This window comes from Macrobrachium rosenbergii, chromosome 9 (assembly GCF_040412425.1).
Source record: "Macrobrachium rosenbergii isolate ZJJX-2024 chromosome 9, ASM4041242v1, whole genome shotgun sequence".
Taxonomy (NCBI): domain Eukaryota; kingdom Metazoa; phylum Arthropoda; class Malacostraca; order Decapoda; family Palaemonidae; genus Macrobrachium; species Macrobrachium rosenbergii.
Genome location: NC_089749.1, coordinates 50,750,990 through 50,777,259, shown reverse-complemented (window position 1 = coordinate 50,777,259; position 26,270 = coordinate 50,750,990). Strand labels below are relative to the sequence as shown.

The window sequence follows — 26,270 nt, the reverse complement described above, 5'->3', positions numbered from 1 at the left end:
ATGCCTGGGATCTGTTGAATCAATCCTCATCGGTTCCACACAGGTTAGAAAGACAAAGGAGAAGAGCGTCTTTGTGTGCTCTAACTCCTGGTTACCGCTGAACTGGCGTGGGTCGAATGTGTGGGTGGGTGCTTGTTGTAAACAACCCTTCCTTCGTACCCTGCGGGCAGCCTTAAAAATGACAAAAACTCGCCAATACAAAGTTCAGGGAAAAGAGAGCCTAAGGTATCCCCCAACTAAAGGTGGCCCTAGTAAAACCAACCCTGTTGGATAGGTCCCTAAACTAAACTTATAATCCGCTAAGACGGTTGACGTTTTTGAAACATTCCCTCCCTGCATTCCACAGAGGAAGCTTTTTTGGTGCTTTCTTTTCTTTGTCTTTTTGGTTTTGGTTATACTTCTATTAAATCAAAGAAGAGAGGTCGAACAGCACAATATTTGTAATAATGTATATATATAAATATGCACACACACAGGCACTCCCCGGTTATCAGTGTAATGATAAGCAAAAATCGCCAATAACCAAAAATCGGGGTTTATGTATATACGTATATGTAGAATCTACTGGTCACTTTTACCAGATACATAAGTAATTGTAATAGCCAAATGCCCTGTTCTTGAATTCTTCGCACCTTTTAGATACACTTGTCACTACAAAGCCTTAAGATCCAAGTGCATGAAATAAGAAGTTGTGATGTCCGGTAGTGGGAAATGAACCTGGGTACCATAATCACAACTAGGTCACGTTGCCAGTCAGGTTGGCATCATGACTTGGATCTTAAGGCTTTGCAGTGACAAGCATTTCCAAAAAAGCGCGAAGAATTTGGGTAGTTAAGAAGGCATTGTGGCTATTACAATTACACATATATACAGTGAAACCCCGTATTCGCAGGGATCGTCCCACATCCCCGCGAATAGGTCAAATCCATGAATGCTTAAAACCCTCTAAAAACAATTAGAACTGCCCATTTTGATAGCTTAAACCAAGAAAAACCCTGTAAAATGCTTATACCGAGTATTTTAATAGTTTTATCACAAAAAGTGCATTTATTCATGAAAATTATATGAAAATATAGTAATTAGTGAATATTTCTCAGTGAAAATACATGAATGGGCGAATTTTCCATGAATGATGGCTAGATATGTTCCACAGAAAACCCGCGAATTCGTGAGTCCGCGAACCATGAGAACGCGAATACGGGGGTTTTACTGTATATGTATATATAATGTGTATATATATGTATATGTGTACAGTAAACCCCTTGTATTCGCAGTCTCACAATTCGCGGACTCACCTATTCGCGAATTTCTCTATGAAACATATATACGCATTATTTACTGAAAATCTGCCCATTCAGAGCATTTTTCACTGATAAATATTCACTAATTACTGTATTTTCATCTCATTTTCATATTTAAATGCACTTTTTGTGGTAAAACTATTAAAATACTCAGGTAGTGCTCGTGTTATAATGGTTCACCTTACAATAATTCTATTTTGCAACGGGGTAAGCAATTAACATCGATACAACATTTATAAAATATTTTTAAATTTTATGGGGATGCAGGCAGCAGCATACAAACAGGCACCAAGAGAGACCAAATTACAATAGACCAGCTTCTTTTCCTCCAGCTCTTTATCCCATCTTCTAGTTAAAAAGTAACAGAGAATGATAAAAGTATTGCTAGTAACATTATACTCTTGAATAAATGCGTGCGGCCATAAACAACCGACCAAGAAACTGCTGTATGTTAATCACCGAATCGGATAACAACAGCCCTTTTGCTTGTATTTCAACCATCGTACGGTAATACACAATTACCGTAGGTTATAGTACAAATGACGTTAAGTAGAATAGAACTGATATATCTTTACATTATACCCTTATTTGGTATGGATACAAGATCGACAAGGAAATACACTGCTAAATTCAAGCTGCAAGTTGTAGCTGAAGCTGAGAAAACAGTGTTCAAGCTGCTAATGACCATAAATTATTGTGCATCGGCAATATGGATGAAACTCGACTATAATTAAAATGGAGAGAAAGTATTTTAATCAAAACTACTGGGCATGAAAGAACACATTACTGCTATTTTTACGCTGATAAATGATAAAAACGTAAAGCTCGTATTATGATGAAATCAAGTGAAAATAGCGGACGGAATCTTGATTTTTTTACACAAAACAAACGCTCCAAAACAGCCGTCATCTATTAATGGAAAAATAGCTAAATTAATTTCACAACGAGACATATTTAAGTTATATTTCGACTTAAAAATACTTCGTACAGTATAACGAAAAGTAACCATGACCCATATAAATAAAGTATCTAGAGATTCATTTATGCTAACTAGAAGCAAGAAAAGCACTCTGAACTGAGTTAAACATGGCAAAATAAACACCTCGTAAATGATTTCCAAACCAGAACATTGATCGCTATGATCGCAGTTTATAATACAAAAGCAATATAAGAATATATACAATATTACTGGATACAGTGAATTAAGGCATAACATATTAAAAGATCCATGGAAAAGAGGCATATTCGTTATGTTGATCTTTGTATAATACGATATGCGAATATAGAATACAGTATAATGTAGGTAGGCTACCGTATAAGATATACCATGGTGTAGGCTACGCTAATTCTTGTTTGTTATTCAATTTCTTTATGTATTGAATTATTATAAGTCACTGTACATGAGCCTCCAGAATTAGCTGATATTAATAATTACTATACTGTGTATGTATAGAGTATACAGGCAGGCCCTGGTTATTCATGGGGGTTCCATTCTGAGGGTGTGATGATAACCAAAAATTGCCGCTAACCGAAAATCGGCGATTTTCGGTTATCTGTGCCTCTGTTAGGTATGCATCAGCGCCGATATGCAGAAATTGGCGATTTTGGCGCCAAAATTGCCAATTTTTGTCGCTAGACAAGCGCCGTAAAACTGGATCGCCGTTAACTGAGCCTGCCTTTAACCGGGGACTGCTTGTACTTTATAGTGTAGGCTAGGCTACCATATACGTATACATGGTACTGAATACCCTAGTGTAGGCTAGGCTATATTCGAGAAATGTTTTTCCCAACGAACAATGGGTTTTTTGGAACCTAACCCCATCATGAGTAGGATAATACTCATATAAGCATTTTTAGTTTTTTTGTGTGTTTGAACTATCAAAATAGGCAGTTCTAAGTGTTTTTTGAAGGGTTCTAAGTATTCACGGGTTCTAGCTATTTGTGGGGGGGGGTGTGTGTGGTATGCATCCCCCACAAATTCGGGGATAGAGCAGTTGCAAACATCTAACGCAACTGTTCTATCCACCACACATTATCAAGAGGGCTATTAACAAAGCGAATAAAATATACTACAGAGGTCCCACTCACAACAGACAAATAGACTTTAACAACTAAAAAAACCTTCCGTATGACGAAAACATCCAAAAAGCCACCGAACAACTCGGGTCTAAAAATCCTTTTATTTTCCATTATCCCAAATGCATCGAGAGCTCGCTCATTAATGTATACTTAAATAAAAAAGGGGAAGAAGCCGGAGTTTACAAGATTCCGAGCAGCAAAGATTAATAGAGCACAGAAGATCAGTACGGTATGCTTCGGAGAGTTCAGGGATTTTCCTACATATCAGAGATACAGGCCATTCCATAAATTGGAGCAGGGCGGAGCTGGTTTTCGAAAGTGGCTGTCCATACAAAACAAAGATGCTGGAATCTGCTATCATCAATCAAACCAACAATATGAACTTGTCAGGAGGACATTGGAATTCGGACGACATCGACGCCTTAATCCTCAGACCTCTTCTGAAGAAGGTGTTCCAGGGAACACGACCACCAGACACGTCACCAAACGGGAGTTAATGAGGCCAAAAACCACTAGGGAATTGTTTATTTTTCCCTCCTTCTTAGGAAACGGTCACCCGCATACCATCGAAGACTTAATGCCACACCTACATATACTTTGTATATATACCCTTGTAACATTTCATCTGTCCATATTTTACCAGTGAACAGGGGCACAGAAGGAAGTGCTCGAAATATATGGTTGCAACGTTCAAACAGTGTTTTATGGGCCTTACCTGGTTAACAGTGGGGGTTCCATTCCTGGCCGTGTGCCACTAACTGAAACTCGCTGTTAACTGAAATTGCTGATAATTATGGTAATGAATGGCGTTTACGACCACGTAAGCACGCAAACTGCTTATCGGTGCCGATAAACTACTTACCGACATCGATAAACTGCTTAATGACAATGATAAACCGCTTACTAACGCCGAAAATCGCTTACTGCCGCCAAAAATCTGGTTAACGTTGTTAGCCAAGCGCTGTAAAACTGGAATGCAGTTAGCCAATGCCACCAAGAAGCGAGGACTGCCTGTACATCTATATCTATATACTTTATATATATATAATATATACATAATACAGACATATATATATACTGTATATATATATATATATATATATATATATATATATATATATATATATATATATATATATATATATATATATATATATATATTATATATATATATAATTATATTTATATATATATATTATATATATATATATATATATATATATATATATATATATATATATATATATATATATATATATATATATATATATATATATATATATATATATATATATATAAATTTTCAACTTCCTTCACAATTATTACTCACATTATTTACTGTTGTTTTTTGCCAACACTGACATTACTTCATTTAATTCACCTATTGGTTCTTCCAGGTTGTTTTCACAATGGGGATTGGTACCATCATGGTTATCCACTGTACACGGAGGGTTGCTCAGCACAAGTCTGCTCAGCCGGTAACTGGGTGCAATTAGTAGAGTACTCGGACCCATACTGTAAGTAATTAATGAACAGAATCGTGACTACATAAAGGAAGGGAGCCTAGTGCTGTTTACATTTTGTGTCATCCAAGTCCATGGAAATCAAAGAGCGCACAAAAATTGGGTATTTAAGAAGTTGAAGAATATGCAAGCAGTATGTTCCTTCAGAACATAGGTATTTTTCAGTGATCTTTGAAAAAATAAGTGTCATCCCATGGTTTGTGATAGTGGCTTATTCTATACAGTCCATTTAACAAACAGCATCTTTTCAGGATAGACATTGTCAGAACAAAAGCAGAGATCTACACTTTTTGAATTGTTTACATTTTCATGAAAGTATTATTCATTTATTACTAGCTCATATTTAGACTTAGAAATGCATAGCCAATCTTCTGATAAAGTTCTCTAAGTGATAAGTAATTCTAATTTTCTGAGTTTCAGAGAAAAATATACTGTGTATACTGTATATATGTATATTTGTATAATATTTATACTGTATATATGTATAATATTTCCACACAGACACACACACACACACACACACACACATATATATATATATATATATATATATATATATATATATATATATATATATATATATATATATATATATATATATATATATATATATATATATATATATATATATATATATATATATATATATATATATATATATATATATATATATATATATATATATATATATATATATATATATATATATATATATATATATATATATATATATATATATATATATATATATATATATATATATATATATATATATATATATATATAATATATATATATATATATATATATATATATATATATATATATAATACAAGTTTGACAAAGGAAAAACTCTATTTTGGTGGCCACTGTGAGTCCTCAAAGGAGTTACTCCTTTGGTTGGTCTTGGCCTGAATACTGACTTGGATTTTAAAGTGATAAAGTATAAAAGGATTTAAGGCAAGAGGGCCCTTTCCCTTGCCTACGGCATTTACTGAGTTTTCCATTCATACTCCTCACACAAATGCCAGCTGTGCACAGCTCAGCCAAGATCCCCAGTACTTGCTATGTCTGTGAAAGTAAACACACCACAAATTTGCATGCCTTTTTCTCAGTTAAAGTGTACCTTAGTTTAACCAGACCACTGAGCTGATTAACAGCTCTCCTAGGGCTGGCCTGAAGAATTAGATTTATTTTATGTGGCTAAGAACCAATTGGTTACCTAGCAATGGGACCTACAGCTTATTGTGGAATCGGAACCACATTATAGCGGGAAATGAATTTCTGTCACCAGAAATAAATTCCTCTAATTCTTCATTGGCTGGTTGGAGAATCGAACGCGGGGCCAGCAGAGTGCTAGCTGAAACGGTACCCACCCGTCAATGAGGAATTTTTTTTTTTGTCAGGGAAAGTGGGTGGTTTGAAGACCTATTTTGCTAACCCCTGTGAATCGTCAAACCCTTTTTGTCAGGGAAAGTGGATGGGTTTGAAGACCTATTTTGGTAACCCCTGTGAATCTTCAAACCCTTTTTGTCAGGGAAAGAGAGTGGGTTCAAAGACCTATTTTGGTAGCCCCTGTGAATCTTCAAACCCTTTTGTCAGGGAAAGTGGGTGGATTTGAAGACCTATTTTGGTAGCCCCTGTGAATCTTCAAACCCTTTTTGTTCGGGAAAGTGGGTGGGTTTGAAGACCTATTTTGGTACCCCCTGTGAATCTTCAAACCCTTTTTGTCAGGGAAGGTGAGTGGGTTTGAAGACCTATTTTGGTAGCCCCTGTGAATCTTCAAACCCTTTTTGTCAGGGAAAGTGGGTGGGTTTGAAGATTCACAGGGGCTGCCAAAAATAGGTTTTCTTCATCAAAACCTGTCTTTTAGTGTAGCTGGTGTTTCGTCCTCAAAGCAGCTTACAAAAAACTGAGGTGACAAAATCCCAATGACCCAGATGAAAAAACTGCCTATGGTAGAGACACAAGTTATTACATAATGACCTTCTCTGTTCCAGGTACTTAGCAATGTTAGGTGAATATTCTTTACAGTAGACTATATTTTAAAATTTCACACGTGAAGCCCATGTCTCAGAAAGAAGAATGTGTAGATGTCATTTCCTCTTCCTATCTTGGATAGAAAAGCAGACAACATTAAGACTGATTTTTCTGCCTGTTGTTGAACAGGAACAATGACTCTTTGGCCAATCTGGGGCCATTAGGTAGGCAGCTCCACTGAAAGACAGCATTGTGTTCAGAACCTTTGAAACCTGGGACAATGGAGAAGAAGATAGAATGTCCTTCATTTATTCCAGAATTGTAGAAATGCATCTCTTGCCATTGCCTGACTGGCCAGGTTTGGAGGCAGTAACACTGGAAGTTGATGACTTTCTTTTGTGGCAAACAGATCCACCTACAGATGCAGATACACGTGAACAGTTATTTGAAAGGAGCTTCTGTCTGTTATTACATTAAGGAGCCCCACAAGGTGGTTGCTGACAAGTGTCACTTCTTTGCCCGAGCCATCTATTGGTTAGACAGCATGACTACATTTAGAGTGGCTGAGCCGGAACCCCAACCTCTTGATACAAGTCATCCCTGTCAAATTGTCTCGGACCAACAAAATCTGAGTCCTCATTTGGAGGTTTCGATACTTGAAGACAGCTATCAGCTCCAGGAAGTTGATTTGACACTTTTCTACAGCAGGTGATCTTCCCGCTACTTGACGACCCTCCAAATGGCCTTCCCACCCTGTCAAGGAGGCATCCATTTATGTTACTAACCAAACAAACAGTGAAGTCAGTTTGACCTATTTTACAGGAGTTCCCTTTCAGGGCCACTGACAGAATCCATAGATGGAAAAGCACAGACAAAATCCATAGATGGAGTACCTTCCCAGCTACCTAACTTCTAGAAAAATCCAGATTGCGTAAGGAATCTTTGTAGGTACTCCCTCTCTCTAGTTTGAGTCTGGCTAAGAAGACAACTGATAGCGAAGGATATCCCAGCAAAGTCTCACCCACACAAAACACATATTGAGTGTGAGGTGGGACTTGTTACAGTTTATCAGGATATCTTTTGACTGGAGTCTGTTGACTGCACCTCTCAGGTTTCATAGGTGCTCTTCTTTGATGGCTCCCCTAATTAGCCAATTAACGAGGGAGGCTACCTGTTGAATGCCTTTTTTTTTGTGGAGGGAGAATACTCTCTCCCGAGCTCTGTCAAGAAGATGTACTCTCCTTCCCCCTACATTTCCCCTGAAACTTTGGATTCAAAAGGTTAGCTGGTTCACTGCCAGGAGCATGTTGCTTACTTTGCATATGTATGACAGCTACCTAAACTCAACTTTATACACAGAGGGCTGTTTATGGCAAGTGGTACGTGCTGTCCCAGTGGCAAACATTGGATTAAGCAGTTTGCAGTGGCGAAAGCAACCTTTGGGTTTAGCAAGCTGCATATGTATACCCATTAAGTGGAATGCGCACTGGTACGGACTGTAAAGACAGTTTCAAGTGACAACTGGGTAAAAGACAGATTCTATGGGTTACCTTCTATTAGTGATAATATAATTATTGGTGTCATCCCTTTCCATCATGACTAAACTAGGGGTACCATTACAAGGTTCAGCTGGTTTAATATATTAACAAATAAAAGAGAAATCCCTAGCCCGCCAAGAAAAAACCATGCCTATCATAAGAAATGGGTTATATACACCTTGAAATCTGATTAAGGTACTGTAGTAATAATACAGCATTGTAATGGTTTGGTACTCTATTTTTGTGGTGGCCTTGCAAATCTCATTTTAAATACCACATATAAAGTTAAATTGTCAGGTACTACTTTTAAAACAGTTACCAAGTTTTTGTACAAGATCATGTCATTCTTGTATGCTCAATTTGAGTTTCAGGAGTATTGTAACATGTAGACTAGCACATTTTTATGATGAATGCTAGCATAACAAAATTAAATTAAATACTGTATAAATAAGATGTATTAATTGATGTTGTATTTTGAGTTATTATTGACTATATATTTAGTACTAAATGGAACGTGTTCCTATGCAGTTCAAAATAGCCTAACAAACCATTGAAAATACCACCTATATTATATTGGATGGTATACACTTCAACTTACCCTCAATTTTTGCAGTGAGTTGGGACTTAAGATTTGTATTATTACACTAGTAACTAATATATCATAAAAGCTTTAGTTTAATATCAATAACCAGAACTAGATAATATCTGCTACAACCTGCAAAGGAGGAGCCACTTTTATGTCTTATCAAAAAAGTTGTTACATCCCTATCTGGAGGAGTAATACATAGTTAAGAGTAGGTCCACCTAAACTCATTTTCCATTACAAGATAGTGAAGATAACTGGGGAAAGAAATTAATTCACGTGTTTCTTAAATTATTCATAAAAAGGAAAAAAGGGGCACTGAGTTTACAACTAAGCTGTTAGGTAAATACATAGGGCGAACTGCAAATCAGTTATAATTTTGTAACCGAGAAGTTTAACAAAAATAAATTTAACTTTTTACCCCATAAACAAAAATGATCTACATATAATGCAAAACCATTGACAAATGATTTCCAGTAATAAAATAGCTAATTACTGAGTTTTAAAATTTGCCAAAGCTGACAGCAAATGTGGAAGGCATGACATAGCCAGAGTAACCTAAGCCAAAGTCCCCTCCTTGAGGATACACTAGCTAGCCAAATTTAACAGTTATGCCTAAATGTTGTAAATTTTTAAGGAAAATTTGTAAAGTGGAAATGCGTATTATGTAGAAGGATATGTTTTGTTGTATTTGTATTCAGTTGTGAAAAGCATTGGGTTTGGCTGTTTCATGTATTTAACTGTAAGTATACATGTAATAGTGTTTAAGTATCGGTTGTTGGTTGTTTGTTGGTTTGGTTGTTAGCCGAACGTTTGGTGTTGGTCAATGACGATCGTGACGTCAGTCTCGTTACAGCTCTGGTGCAGTGTAGCTGTACCTAGGAAGGACTCAGGAGATTCTGCCATGGTTGTCGGTGCCTTCAAATTCACTTTTAAGAGATATGAATATCTAAATGTAAGGAGAATTTCTTGGAGTGTCCTTTGGACGAGGATTACGAAGTAAAGATTGTGCCCATGCCAATCTCAATTCAGGTTAAGAATATTGAATGCGCCATTTAAATTAACATTAAGTTTGCACCATTTATGTCTTGGATAATACTGTATACACAACGCAATATGGTTTTCAGTGTGAGTTAGAATAATATAGTTGAAGTAACTTGGGTGTCGTAGCATAAGACTTAGCTACGATTAGGTTAGTACATTTCAAACCGTTTAGGCTATACGATCACTTTACAATTTGAAATGCTATACCTATTCTGAATGAGTCGGAATAAGACTATCACTTAGCTTTCCTCAGCAGCCTACTGCAACATTGCGTAAGTATAGCACTGCAAATGCTGAAATATTTCAGACTGGTTATAGGAGCATGCAACTCTTTCACCAGACCAAAGTAATGGGGATCTTGGCCAAACTGCATGCTGTTGCCACATCTTTGTGAGAAGGGCAACAGGGAAACTGGGTAAATGCTATAGGCAAGGAAAAGGTCCCTCTTGCACTTGTCTGGACAAGACCAAGTATGATGTTTCTTTGATATTAATTGGTTTGTCAAATGGAACTTTGGGAGACCAAAAGAATAATTCCTTTTTAGACAAATAGTGGTTATGCTAATACTGTGATTGATATATATATATATATATATATATATATATATATATATATATATATATATATATATATATATATATATATATATATGCAATAAGTCAATAAGTTACCAAATTGCACGTGAGAAATGTATACATAGACAACCGCATGAGAGGTGAAAATTAAAGACCAGGTACCAAGTGCTTTCATGTACTGCGTACACTTCTTCAGGGTACCCTAAAGAAAATGTGTCGCAATACACGAAAGTGCTTGGTACCTGGTCTTTAATTTCTTCTCTCGTGGTTGTCTACGTATGTACATACAAGCAGTCCCTAGTTATCAGCGGGGTTCTGTTTCTGAGGGTGTGATGATAACCGAAAATCGCTGCTAACCGAAAATCAGCAATTTCGGCACTTTTTCGGCAATTTTTGGCGGTTATTGGCGCCGAAAAGCGCAATTTTCGGTTATCAGCAGCTCTGTTGGGTATGTATTGGTGCCGATAAGCAGAAATCGGCGATTTTCGGCACCGGAAGATGCCGATTTTCGTCGCTAGACAAGCGCCATAAAACCTAATCGCTGTTAACAGGGGACTGCCATTAACCGACTGCCTGTATATATATGTATATATAATATACTGTATATATGTATATATATATATATATATATGTACATATATATATATATATATATATATATATATATATATATATATATATATATATATATATATATATATATATATATATATATATATATGTACATATATATATATATATATATATATATATATATATATATATATATATATATATATATATATATATATATATACATTATATATATATATATATATATATATATATATATATATATATATATATATATATATATATATATGTACATATATATATATATATATATATATATATATATATATATATATATGTACATATATATATATATATATATATATATATATATATATATATATATATATATTATATATATATATATATATATATATATATATATGTACATATATATATATATATATATATATATATATATATATATATATGTACATATATATATATATATACATATATATATAATATATATATATATATATATATATATATATATATATATATATATATATATATATATATATATATATATGTACATATATATATATATATATATATATATATATATATATATATATATATAATAATACTTCGATCTTACACGATTGAGTTGCAAGAATTCACACACACACAAACTTTTCACTGGAACCTAACTAATGGGCATACGCGATTTTTTCACACACACACGAAATTCTCGAAATCCTGCAGAAGTGGGTGTTTAATTTTTGAAGTAATTTACAAGTTTTTCATGCTTTTATGTAAAATCTGTATGAAAAATGCATTTCATTCTTTTTATTTGTAAAATGTGTATGAAAAATGTATTTCACGCTTTTATGTGTAAAATCTGTATGAAAAATGCATTTCATGTTTTAATGTGCAAAATCTCTATGACAAATGCATTTCATGCTTTCATGTTTAAAATCTCTATGAAAAATGCATTTCATGCTTTCATGTGTAAAATCTGTATCGAAAATATATTATTTTTATTTTTTTACATGCATAAATATGATGCAAAGGTAATTTCAGCACATTCAGTTAGTGTACTTTTGCAAGATGTGATACCCATTTGCAAAGTTGCTGCACTTCTCAAAGATGATACCCCTGCAGAAAATGCTTGTTTAATGTTTTGAAGTACATTTATAAGTTTTCATGCTTTTAACTGTAAAATCGATATGGTAAATTTATATTTCTGTACATAAATATCATACAAGTATTATGCCCATTTGCAAAGTCTCTGTCACAAGGACTTTACATGACCTTGAGATGAGGTTGTTCAGTCGCGTTCATTTGATAAAATGAATTGGTTAATGTAATATCAGAGATGTAACTAAGAGTTGTATAAGTGTCATTCTTTGAAAATTACTCTGTTCACCCCTGAGAAAAGTGCTGGTGCAATCTGTATGTGCATGTAATTACAGCACGTTCAGTTGGTGTACTTTTACAAGATGTGATACCCTTCGTTACTGCATTTTTCAAAGATGATACCCCTGTAGAAAGTGTGTTTAATTTTTAAGTTTTCGTGTTTTTAGGTGTAAAATCAGAATGGACAATTTGTATTTATATATTTGCGCATAAATACGATACAAAAGCAGTACAGTTACTTTATTACAGTATCTCTCTCTCTCTCTCTCTCTCTCTCTCTCTCTCTCTCTCATTCGTCATTACCTGTACAGTATATAATTTTAAATTGATTGAATTTTACCTGCACTGTACTACCTTCTACGAACATTATGTACATGTTTTCGATATTTTATGGAATTGTACTTTTGTTGACTGACACGACGTTTTGCCCAGTGACACAAAGAAAACGGCTTCTCTCTCATTTGTCATTACCTGTACAGTATATAATTTTAAATTGATTGAATTTTACCTGTACTGTACTACCTTCTACGAACATTATGTACATGTTTTCGATATTTTATGGAATTGTACTTTTGTTGACTGACACGACGTTTTGCCTAGTGACGCAAAGAAAACGGCTTTTACTCTAAGTGACAAAGAAAACGGCATCCCATGAATTAAGGGTAACATTAGTATACATACGCACCTACTGTAAATGCGCTATTGTGAAACTGTGCAGTACTCAATTTTTATGTCAACCATTTACTGTATTCCTTCTTTAAAAGTAATAAGCTAAATTTTAAATAAAATTACACTAACTTTAGTTCATTTAAAAGTTAGCTTAATACTTTGTAAGCATATTTAGTACTTAAACTTTGAAATAAACATTTATTACCATTTTTAAAGACCATGCCAAACTTACGCAAAAATTCACCTTGCACGAGGGCTCCGGAACCTAACCTCGCGTAATTTTGAGGTATGACTGTATGTATATATATATATATATATATATATATATATATATATATATATATATATATATGTATATATATATATATATATAGTGTATATATATAATACAACTTTTACAAATTTTATCTCATAATTTGATAGGCTGCAGTGCTTGGTCTAATAATGACTGGTACTACTGGGGTTGGAGCTATGGCTACGCAGGTACATTAACTAGGTATCGATTCCGCTGGTGGTATGAAAATGCTAAGTGGCAAAATGAGTACTACAATAGCGACCATTACAATACTTACTACGCATCCCTCAATAACTCATTGTATGATTCGGTATGCCGAAGATATGTGTGTACAGGCCGAAACACCTTAAACATCACTGAAGAAATCAAGGAGGACTGTAAGTACTTGACCATTTCTAGACATTTGATAACAGTTTTTGCCATTTATTTTTGAGCTTCACCTTTACTGACCTTCAACCCACACTAAGCAGCTTGGTGGTCGTTAAAGCAATTTTGATAGTAAAGGAGACCACTGATGTTTCTAACCTCAAGGTTTTCGTAAGTCGTTCAATTGTTGCCCTTTCAGGCTGTGAATACAACATGACATGGTACCATCATGGTCTACCAATTTACAAGGATGATTGCATTGGCTACGTCTGTTTAAATGGAAGCTGGCTGCAGACAGACTACACAGACCCAAAATGTGAGTTTCTTCTAGATGTACAAATAACTAAATGAAAGTAATCTTTTTTAAGGAGCTGGAAAGAGAAACAAGGAGGATGTGTGAAAGGTTTTGGCATAAGAATATGAAGCCTTTATCTTGGTCAAATTGACTGACAGCACAGCAGTGATACTTGCACTTGACTTCCCACAGCAATATTTTGTCCCAATTTCATCTCTGTATTAAGAGGCCCTTTTTTGGTCACATTACTGTATATTTTCATTTTCAGATATTCAAAACCTGAAATAAAATTTATTTTTTCCAGGCTGTTGGAATCCTGACACTGATTTCCAATATAATAATTACAATGAATATGATTATGACTCTTATCAAAATAGTCAGTTCAAATCCTGGTATAAAGTAAATGAAACAAGAACAAGATTCATGGCTGACTGCCAAGAAGTAACATGTGCTTCTCGAAACAACTGGGTCTCAACTGGTGTTGTAATCCCTGACTGTGAGTAAATTACTTGGTGTGAATTTTTCCTTAGCCAGTAGTATTTGCATTTAGGCATTGCTGTTTTATATTTCCCTCATGCAGTATTGCATTTAGCAAATTCATTATCTGTTAAGTTGTTTCTTACAGTCACTTCTAGCTTTTAAACTGGATGCTGTCATGAAGTTCACTCACTTCTAAGTCAGGTGTAAGCAGCTCACTGTGTCCTTTTCTTAAGCTGACAAGCTTTTATCATATTTTCTTAAAATATAGTTGAGCGGGTAACTACAAAAAATAGGGGAAAAGAGCAAGTGGTGATACAAGCATGAAACTTGGCTCAACTATTCTTCTTGTCCCTTGGTCTCATTATCAACCTCCGGCCACACAAAATTTTGCCATTTTCCAAGATGGCCGACAGGTTTTTCATAAGGACGTCCTGTGGGTATTTGAATACTGGTATTCAATTGATTAATCACATTCAAATCCTAAGTCAATCCCAGTTTATATTAAAATATTAAAAACAAGCCTTTATATATGTAGATACATCATTTCTCTGCATAGAAATATCCAAGATGGCTGTAACTATATCAAAAATGTCTGCCAAAATGCCAAAAATTGGTACTTACGCTCATGTATGAGGCTAAAGGTCGGATAATGCATGGATTGGGGGTAACTTCAGTCTGATCAGTTCATTTTTTGTAGGTTAGAAATCAATTAATCCCCAGTTAATTAATTTTCATCCTCATTTAGAAAAAAATGGGTAATAAGCTTAATGCTGTTTAGCTAGCCCCACTTCAAAGTTAAACAGCTGCACCTGAATTGGCAGGATGTACCAGCATGGGAGAGCCGAGCCAAGGAAGATGGGGCTTTAGTCTTCTAGATGGTGTACAGATCACATGGGAATTCAATAGCATTGGATGAATGATTGGGCTAGGGGTAGGATTATGACATATCTGAGCCTAGTTGTAGCCCATATCTGAGAGTGCATATATGTTATATAGGTGGTAAAAGGATAAACCCTCGGCTATAGAACAAAAGCAATGGCAGGACAATCTTGGAGGTCAACGTCTGTCCTGAAGGGAGATAGTATGACCAACTGGAAGCTTTGTTGCTTGTGCCAAGAGGAAACACATGAAAGACTAGTTGATGCATCTGGTGCTGGCTATGTTACCCCTGCTACAAACATTCCTGAATTCTATAAGTTAAATGCAATGCCTATACCATTTCACCCCAAAAGGCTTGATGAAGGTGACAGAATTCTGCAGACCTTTGAAAATAACAAAGCAACATATCATGAATCATATACGCTGAAGTTCGAAACAGCAAAACTAAAGAGGAAAAGGAAGTCATTGTGTAAGACAAAGGATGATGATGATGCCCCATCAGCAAAATACACACGTAGTAGACAAGGCAGATGAAGACGATGCAGAAGAATCTAACACTCAAAAAAGAAGGAATATGCTTTATTTGTGACCAACCAGCACCAATCAAAGATTTACAATTGGCCATGACATTGCCTTTACGTGAAAAACTGCAACGATGTGCCGCCAACCTACTAGATGAGAAACTTTGGCCAAGCTTAGTTCTGGAGATATTGTTTCTCAGGACCATATGTATCACCCATCTTGTCTGACAGGTGTGTACAACTGGGAAAGGGCCTAGCTAAATTCCCAGAAAATTGGAGATGATTATGTGCAGTACAGATAAGAGGCATGTGCCCATGCTTTTGCTGAGCTTGAGATGTACATAAGAGACAAGCAGTTGACTATAGATGGGTGCTGCTATTTTACAATGGTAGAACTTTATGATTTGTACAAACAAAGACTGGAACAGCTAAATGTTGATGCTTCCTTTGTGCACCAAACATGGTCGAAAGAACAGATACTTGCCTGCATCCCAGGACTGGAGGACTTTAAAAAGGGAAGAGAAATTTGGTTTGCCTACAAAAGGAAAATGGGAGAAGCCCTAGCCATGGCATGTGACTACAAGGATGCACTAATCGTGGCCAAAGCAGCTAAGATATTGAGGAAACAGATGCTTGAACATGAGATAGAATTTGATTGAACCTTAACAGCAGACACTAGAAGAGAATCTGTGCCACCAAGTTTGTTGGAATTTGTAAGTGTGCTACAAAACAGTGACGATATAAAATCCCAACGTAAATATGGAACATCATCTACTGATCTAACTTTAGCACAACTTTTGCACTTCAACTGTCATAAGAATCCAGCATCTTCTACATTCTCCATACATTCCAAGTCAAGAGAACCTCTGTTTCCAGTATATATTGGTCTCCTGGTCTTTGCAAAAACCAGGACGCGTCAATTAATTGATACATCCCATCACCATGGAATCAGCATCAGCTATGATAGGGTTCTGGAATTGACTAAAGGGTTAGGAAAAGCAGTTGTAACAAGGGCTGTGGAGGAAGTAGTAGTTTGTCCCTAGGAGAGCTGTTAATCAGCTCAGTGGTCTGTAAAACTAAGGTTTTATCCCACTACACTAAGAAAGGGCTCTTTACAACTTGTGCTGTTGACAATCTGGACCATAATCCAAGCACTACAACTGCACAAACATCCTTACATGGGACAGGCATATCTTTGTTTCAGCATCCAAGCACTGATGAAAAGGATTAGGACAGAAACTTGGCCCAAATCATCCAAAGTGGAACAAAGTAAAAAAAAAAAAAAAAAAAAGTACCTTCTCTTCCTGAATATTACACAAATGTACCTCCTGCTCACTTTAAACTTGAGAATCCCCTCCTTCATCCAGTGGAAGTGCAGGACACCAACAGGTTGTGCTTTCAAAGTATCGGACAGGAGTGAAAATGCTATGTCCATATCTTGGGCAGCACATCACGCTTCTCAGAAGCGACAGGCCCCATTTGAAAGAAGCTTGTCATCAAGGTTGCCTCTTTTTCAAGAGGCAGGTAATTCAGTTGCAATGATAAAACATGCCATGGATATTGCAAGAGCAACCACACAGTTTCGCAGTCCTGGCCAAATCCCAGTTCTAGCAGTTGATCAGCCACTATTTGCAATTGCTAGGCAAATCCAATGGGATTGGCCATTGCAGTATGGTGATATGGTTATTATGTTTGGAAGGCTGCATATAGAAATGGCAGCATTCAAAATTCTGGGTGATCTCTTGAAAGACAGTGGTTGGACTGGTGCTCTTGCAGAAGCAAAAATAGCTACTCCTGGAACAGCAGATTCGTTTATTTCTGCTTCACATTTGAAGAAGACATGTCTAGCCCACCAGATGACAGCTTGCAGTTTATATCAGCTGCATAAAAGCTGCCTATATGACATATATCCAGGAATCAGAAGAAGAAATTGAGCTAAGCTGTGAAAGCTGGATCAGAAAACGAGAATCAGTGTCTCCCCAATTCTACTTTTGGAATCTTGTGCTTCAGCTAGAACTTCTAGTGTTTGTTTTCATCAGATCATACCGAGAGTCTAATTTCCAACTGTACAAAGATGTGCTGCAGGAACTCATTCCTTTCTTCTTTGCCCTGGACCATGTACATTATGCCAGGTGGCTTTCAGTTCATTTGAGGACAAGGAGGCTCTCCAAAATGACACATTTGATGAATTCACAAAGGGAAATTTCTCTGTCCACAAAACCACTCGGCCTTTTTCCTCAATGGCTATAGATCAAGCACACGTGCAGAATAATGTTCATGTGAAAGGAGATGGGGGAGCCGTTGGCCTATTTGAAGATGAAGATGCTCTCTTGCGAAGGCAACAGATTGATGGCATCTGGTTTCCATATTGGACAGATTTGCCAATAGTAGCAAAACCTTGCCAAGAACTGAATAAGTGTGGTTGCAAAAAGGAATGCAATGGTAGGTGCAAGTGATACAAATCTGGACTTAGCTGCACAGCTCTCTGCAGCTGCACTTGGTAAAACTGATTGATACACAAAACATATTGGTTTATCTCAGGAGATGCATACTTTTTTATCTTTGGCAGCCATTTTGGAAATATGGTGTTCATATGGTGGCCATATTGGAAAGATGGGTTCACTTTATCTCTTCATGACAGTAAGAATGCCAAAATTCAAACTCTCAATCATTATATGGACAGTATGCAACTTTTATAGGCTTATGAAATGAAAATTTCTGAAATATACAGCAAATTTGCCTTCATTTTGGAAAAGTGTCAGCCATCTTGGAAATAGCCAAATACTGAGGTGGCCGGAGGTTGATTTTGATTTATGGGGATAATAAGAGTTCTCATGCCAAATCTGTTGCTTGTATCGCCATTTGCACTTTTTTCTCATTATCCCACTCCACTAACATACATTTTTCATTACATGATACAAGGTAATCTTATTTTACACCGATGGTGTTTCCAACAGAACATGAAGGATGAGTATTGTAATTTTAATTATAGTTTCGATTACATCAAAAAATTTTATGCTAAGGTTGTATTTAAGTAATTGATATAATTACTACCTGGGTTGTGTAAAGCTGGTATATCTATTCTTGGTCAACAAAATATTAAACTATATAACTTTACTGAACTATATTGCTAATGATCGGCTATAGAATAATATGCCAGATGTGGAATTTACTTACTCATAAGTGTAAAATACCATACCTCAATGAAAACGATTTTTTAAATAAAAACTTCACAAAGCTTGAAAGCTTTATGATGTGTTGAATTTGCTCTGAAAATTTTAATGATAAAAAAAATTAATTTGCTTTCACTGACTTTTACAGGCCACATCCCACCAGGTGAGTTGATAATACCGTTACAGTGTGATATAGTAATGTTACATATGTTGTGATTGGAGTGAAACGATAAAAATGGACAGACTCATATAAAGGAAACTTCACCACATCATCTCACCCATCGTTTCAGGATGCAATTTTAACGGGATTCATTACAACCACACGATGAGACTTCCAGGATGTTTCCAGGTGTACTGTGCAAGAGGAGAATGGGTGCAAATCGGACACGTAGATGCAAATTGTAAGTGCATGAGTTTTTATGACAATATTCTCATGTAATAATAACAGTCCAAATCTATCTACTCTGTAAAATACAATTTCTAAAATGCAATTTTTTCCATTTACAGTGACTTCTCCTTTGAAAAGCACACAAGCTATGCATTATTGTGTAAAAGGAATTTGCATCTTATTAAGAGAACACAAGAAAGAATGGCATAAACCAATAATGAAATGTCTATGGTTTGTTTTATATAAGTAACTTATAAGAGGTGCTAAATAATGAACAGGAGGACATATACTGCTGGTGTATTAGGGAAAGCAGGCCGCTTATAAAGCGGCGTGCGGACGTCATACAAAGGAATACAATAGGATACAGGTGACCCGAGGTTAATTGCTCTCAACGTAAATTCGGACAGGCAAACACAAATAACATAAAAGATCAGATTACAAGAATTGACACACTAATACCCCGACACACATAAAAAGTAAACAGGCATAAATAAATTGGTAACAGATACGTATTTACATAGATGAAAATGTGGCTATTTGGCTTGACCTAGGCTTGTAGGAGAGTCACCGTAGAAAAACGGTAGTTCCCACAGAAAACCCGTTGAGCGGGGACTTTACAATACTCCCCCCCCAAAACGTGGGTAACATCTGATTAAACTAGGTATCTGCTGAGCTGCTGGAGAGTGCTGCAGCTCCGCAAAGTCAGCTAGGGGGTGTGGTGTGAGCGGGAGCGGCTGGTTGAGCGCTGCCCTGGTGCTTTCGGGGGTGGCCACGCTACTTCCTTTTGGGTTGGGGTGCTTTCGGGGGTGGCCACGCTACTTCCTTTTGGGTTGGGCTGGCTGTGGGGGCGACGATCCCTGCGGAGGGCGCTGCGTGGTATCGTCGACAACTTCCTCCAACAGGGCTGGCTTGAGATGGTCAACAGACACCCAATCGTCCTTCCCGTGCACGGCCAGCCGGAATGCTTTGGTGTTCTGCTCCAGCATGCAGAAGGGCCCCTTGTAGGGCCTGGTTAGGGGCGGGCGGACGGCATCGTTCCTGATGAAGACATGGGTGGTGGAGGACAGGCCGGGAGGCGTGAACAGTGTTGTCCTATCGGTGTACGTCCGCTGGCAGGGGGCGAACTTCCAGACTGTGTCACGGAGCCTCTGGACTGTCGGGTTGTGGCGGTCTCCCATGACGAGTTCGCCCGGGGCTACGAGGGACTCCCTGTAGACTTTCTCTGCTGCAGACGGGTCACCGCTGGCTCTGGGGTGGTCCTCAGCCTGAGGAGGACCCAAGGCAGTTGATACTTCAATCCTCGGCGGTGCAGCGGGCCATGAGGACGCCTTCAGGGACCTGTGGAACCGCTCCACCAATCCATTGGCTGCGGGGTTGTAGGTGGTGGTGGTGGTGTGGTGAGAGGTCCCCAGTAGGCGTGCCAGGGCAGACCACAGCTCGGACAAGAAGGCAAGACCCCTGTCGGTGGTTAGGTGGTCCGGGACACCGAACCAGCTGACCCAGCTGGAGAGGAGGGCCTCAGCACACACACTGGCGGTGGCTTCATGCATGGGCGTCGCTTCAGGCCACATCGTGAAGCGGTCGACGATCGTCAGATCACTGGTCCCACCTGATGGGGGAAGGGGGCCCACCACATCTACATGGATGTGTCCAAACCGCCTCCCCGGCTGGGGAAACTCGCCCACCCCTGTTTCGGTGTGCCTCCCTACTTTGCTGTCTGGCACCGGATGCATTGACTCGCCCAGGCCGTCGCATCCTTCAGCATACCATGCCAGACGAACTTCTCTGCCAACAGCTTGGCCGTCGACCTGCCGGAGGGGTGGGACAGCCTGTGGATGATGTTGAACACCAGATGGCGGCAGGAGGCGGGTACCAGGGGGCTAGTTTGGCGGTGATTATGTCGCACAGCAGTGTTGGCCCCCAGGGCGAGGGGCACGTCCTTCCACTTGAGCGAAGTGATGGCGGTGCGGTAGGCTGGAGTCTCTGGGTTGGTGGTCTGCTCCGGGCGAGGTCCTCGTGGCGATCCCGAGCTGCCCCACGTTGAGCTTCGATCCCAGAGAGGGTGTCGCTACAGGGTTCTTCCTGCCGGGGAGGTATTTGATTGTGCAGGTGAACTTCGCGATGGCCTTATGATGCTGCTGCTGCCTGGAAGACCATGCATCCCCTTGCTTTGTGAAAGCGTGGACCAGTGGCTGGTGGTCCGTCCAAACTGTGAAGGGCGTACCCTCCAGGAGGAACTTGAAGTGACGTACCGCCCGATATACTGCACAGGGTTCCCTGTCGAAGGTGCTGTAGTGGGACTTTGCGTGGCTGAACTTTTTGCTGAAAGGCGATGGGCTGGGGGGCTCCGGCGACGACCTGCTCCAGGATGGCCCTACAGGCGACGTTGCTGGCGTCCATCATCAGCTGAAGGGGGGTGTTGGGGTCCTGGTGGGCCAAGGCGGTTGCCTCGGCGAGGGAGACCTTCATCAGGGAGAAGGCCTGCTGCTGGTCGGGTCCCCACACTAAGGACTCGGATGGCCCTTCAGGATCTCTGTCAGGGGGGCCATGGTGGGCGCGACCCGGGGGATGAACCTCCTGTAGTAGTTGACCATCCCGAGGAATTCTTGTACGGCCTTGATGGAGGTGGGGGTGGGGAACCTGGTAACGGCTGCGACCTTCGATGCGAGTGGTCGGACGCCCTCCGGGGATATCTCATGGCCCAGGAAGTCAGCTTTTTCGACGCCGAAGGTGCATTTATCAAACCTGACGACGAGGCCGTTCTCCTGCAGGCACTGCAGGACCTTCCGGATGTGCCGCAGGTGCTCTTTGGGGGAGCTGGAAAAAATCAGAATGTCATCTATGTAACAGACGCAGAAGTTCAGGTCCCCCAAGGATGCTGTCCATCAATCTCTGGAAGGTTGCCCCCGCGTTCCTCAGGCCGAAGGTGGAGAAGGCGAAGATGTAGGACCCGAAGGGCATGATGATGGCGGTTTTGGGGATGTCCTCTACAGCAACTGGTACCTGGAAGTAGGACTTCAAAAGGTCTAGTTTAGAGAATATTTTGGCCCCGTGAAAGGAGGCCGTGAGATCTTGCATGTTTGGGAGGGGGTAATGATCTGGTTCAGTTGCAAGGTTGAGCTGCCTGCAGTCGCCGCAGGGTCTCAGGAGGTGTCAGGTTTCTGCACTATGTGGAGGGGAGAGGCCCACGGGCTGGAGGCCTTCCTGCACATGCCCATTCGCTCCATCTCGGCGAAAGGGTCCTTGGCCTCCTGAAGGCACCGAGGGGGAAGCCTCCGGAACTTTGCGTGCGTTGGAGGCCCTTTGTCTTAATGTGGTGGTAGATTCCGTGCTTTGCAGGGGCCCGGGCACCTGGTGCAGTTTGGGCTTGAAGACGTCGGGAACTCCTTCAGCAGCTGGGCCTGCTAGGTTTAAGAACACGACAGTCAGGACCTTCATTAAAAGGGCCCTCTCCCACTGCTCCACCTGGCAGGACACCAACAAGGAATTTGAACGTGCTGCACAAATGTTGGTGAACAATGGTTTCACCAACAAACTCATCAACAAAGAAATTCGAACTGGCCTGGAAAAATGGTACAACGGTGAGAACACACAACCTGCCCCCCAAGATGACATAAAGATCTGTTATAAGGCCCGGATGCGTCCCCAGTACCGTGAGGACGAGAACTCCATGAAGAAAATCGTCATGGAAAACGTCACCCCGACCGAAGACAGTAAGAGAATAAATCTTATAATTTATTATAAGAACTGCCGCACCCGTGATCTGGTGATGAAGAATAACCCCTCTCCGCCAGCAAGAGAACCCCTCAAGCAGAAGAACGTGGTCTACCAATTTGTATCTCCTGTCCGATGATGCCCGGCGCTTATATTGGAATGACCACGATCGTCTGTCAAAAAGGATCTCCTGCCACGCCCAGGAGGGTGCCATCATGAACCACGCCCGTGCTACTCACAATATTTCCATCTCCGCGACAGTATTATACAAAATATAAGTATAATCGGAGAGCCGCCGACCCTCGGCGTCTGCGCCTGCTAGAGGCGCTCCTCATTGCCGAGAGAAAACCAACAATGAATACGACGCAGGAGGCATCGCTCCTACCCACGAATTTAAGAAGAATAATGCAGAACACCCACCAAATCCAACGAATACCTGAAAACGACAACCCTGAGAATGGAGATGCCCCTGATGAGCGAGGCGCCCTACGAGACAATCCCCGACTACGACAGAAAGAGTAGATAATGACATCATTCATCCGCAGCCCAATAGCAGCCAAACTACCGATGATGTCAGCCGGCATGACATCACGCAATGGCAGGCCAATGGGAACGCTGGAATGAATGACATTCCCAGGTTGCGAAGATCTGTCAGGATCGAGCTTCGCCCAGAAATTTGGCTTGAAGTTTGCCGACTGCAACCAATCAGAATTCGCCATCCATGACCCCCCGCTGAAGCCCGTGTATAAATTCAGAAGGACCTATGCAATCTGCCAGTCCTCTACTAGCTCCCGCTGGAGAATGACAGAAGAGTCTGTCGAAACGCGTCGCGGCAACAATTGTATAGAACCAACTGTATAGAATATATAAAGAAGCAGAATCCAGATTTTGACTTTTCCCCCATGAAATGACAAATATAGGCGAGCTGTTAGCATGCACCTCCACTGAAGAGAAGTCCGCAATAAGGAAAATAGAAAAAGTCTTCTACAAAATAAATGCAGCTGAAGCAGCAATAATATTCAATAGAACCTGTTTAAATGAGGGTCTGCTGCCAAATTATATTATTATTATTGTTATTATTATTATTTAATCTTATTAATATTTGAAAATTAGTACTTATTATTAGGTAAAAAATTCATTTATCACACAAAACAAATAAACATATACATGTACCATAAAAATTCTCTCATCTCGGTAAAAAAGAGAGAGAGAGAGAGAGAGAGAAATTAGTGCTTTTACTATTTAATGTTATTTAATTTACACATAAAAGCTTGTAAACTTATAAATTACATAAAAAATTAAAACACTTTTGCAGGGTTCCTCAGTATTCGCAAATGTTCGTGTCTGTGAAAAACTTGTGTATGACAATTAGTGAGGTTCCAATGAAAAGTTTGCATGTCCGTGAATTCGCGCAACTCGAAACGCGCAAGTTCGGGGTATTACTGTATGGGCTGGCCTGTATGGGTTGAACCCTTAGCGGCAGCAAAGTTAGCTGTAGCCAAGTCATTTAGTGCAGCTAGGCCTTCAGGGTATGGGGTTGGGAGGAAATATGCTTCTCCATACCCAGACCAGTAGCCCAGTCTTCTACCTACAACAATGGAAGGAAACTTTCCAGCTACATATAAAAATGGAGGGAAACTTTCCAAACCTTCCACCAGCTATGACTAGATGGGAAAAGAAGGGGGGTCACAACGTAGCAATCCTATTTTGCTGTTGTCACAATTGTAAGGATGCATGTCTTGCCTTTGGCAATGAAGAAGAGGCTCAGAATGAAATCCTGGATGCTTACAATGACTTCTACCTTTCCCTCTCTAAGAAACCAATACTGTCTACTCTTTCCCTCCAGATTCTCTAAGATTTCGTCTTACTGGCAGTGTTGAAAGCAGTGATGGAGAAAGGCACTAGCAATTGTACAGGACCAGTCTCTGGCATATTTTTACTGTTGGCCCTTGTTAGTGGAGAAGGTGACTGGGACTGTAGATTTGTCTCTGAACACTCACCATTACTGTGTGTGTGTGTGGCAGACTTTTAGAAGGAAACAGCATGTGCTGAACTCTAGTCCATCACAGAGGATGACTTCACATGCTCAGATAGTTCTGATGGATGCATACGAACTGAGAAGTACCTCCTCTTGTCAACATTCCCAAGATAGTTTTGAACTGACTACCGTTACTCAGACGTTTATAAAGGTTTTCACATGAGTCTTTTCTTGGGCCCATTCACAAGCTTTACATTAGCTGTGTTACCTGGACAACTGGTTGATCCTGGAGTCCTGCGAGACCTTTGTGCCCCAAGACAGAGTCCTCCTACTTATTCTCTTGTTGGCTAGGTGGGGCAAACTGGTAGAGATTGGATCTCAAACCCAAGTAGCAGACAAGTATGTGGGTAGCCTTCTAAGCTCAGCAGATTCAGGAACAAACCAATTGGTTTTGACAGGTTTTCCTCGGCTACCTGTCATCTTGCAGAAGTTTGTTTTCACATAGGTAGATCCTGCTCTTGCTTTCCTGATGCTGAGATACCATTGGTCAGCTTCATGCAGTCGTTACTCTTACCTGGTTCTAGCTTTGTGAGGGGACAACCCAAACCCCATAGGACAGATACATCAAAGGAGAACTATGACACTCCTGAAGGTTTGTGTTGATCTTTGGCCATGGGACACACCTTTTCTGCATATCAATACTGGGAATTAAGGAACTGTTGTTATGCATGTATGTTTCCAGAAACAGTTGATAGGTCACTTGGTAATGCTGTTAGGGACAAGAAAGAACTACAGTGGCATTTACCAGGCAGAAGGAGGTTTTGCTCTCACTTTGAATACTGACATTTGTAAATGCACTGGCGGATGGTTTGCCACAGTCACACTGCCTGGTAGGGTGGGAGGGGCTGGCAGGCT

At 39.4% G+C, this 26,270-nt stretch overlaps 2 protein-coding genes across 2 annotated transcripts in view; both read left to right on the top strand.

The window, feature by feature from the left end:
- The window catches only part of LOC136841982 (uncharacterized), a 35,155-nt gene extending 19,040 nt beyond the window's left edge, over window positions 1–16,115 (top strand). The window contains exons 3-7 of the mRNA XM_067109386.1: window positions 4,778–4,897; window positions 13,690–13,938; window positions 14,127–14,243; window positions 14,527–14,722; window positions 15,935–16,115. Coding sequence (XP_066965487.1) covers window positions 4,778–4,897; window positions 13,690–13,938; window positions 14,127–14,243; window positions 14,527–14,722; window positions 15,935–16,115 — 863 coding nt within the window. The remainder of the gene's footprint in view (window positions 1–4,777; window positions 4,898–13,689; window positions 13,939–14,126; window positions 14,244–14,526; window positions 14,723–15,934) is intronic.
- Window positions 16,116–19,568: 3,453 nt separating this feature from the next.
- LOC136841980 (mucin-2-like) overlaps window positions 19,569–26,270 on the top strand; it is a 30,574-nt gene continuing 23,872 nt past the window's right edge. Inside the window, exon 1 of the mRNA XM_067109385.1 lies at window positions 19,569–19,676. Within this exon, the coding sequence (XP_066965486.1) occupies window positions 19,601–19,676 (76 nt within the window). The 5' untranslated portion in view covers window positions 19,569–19,600. The remainder of the gene's footprint in view (window positions 19,677–26,270) is intronic.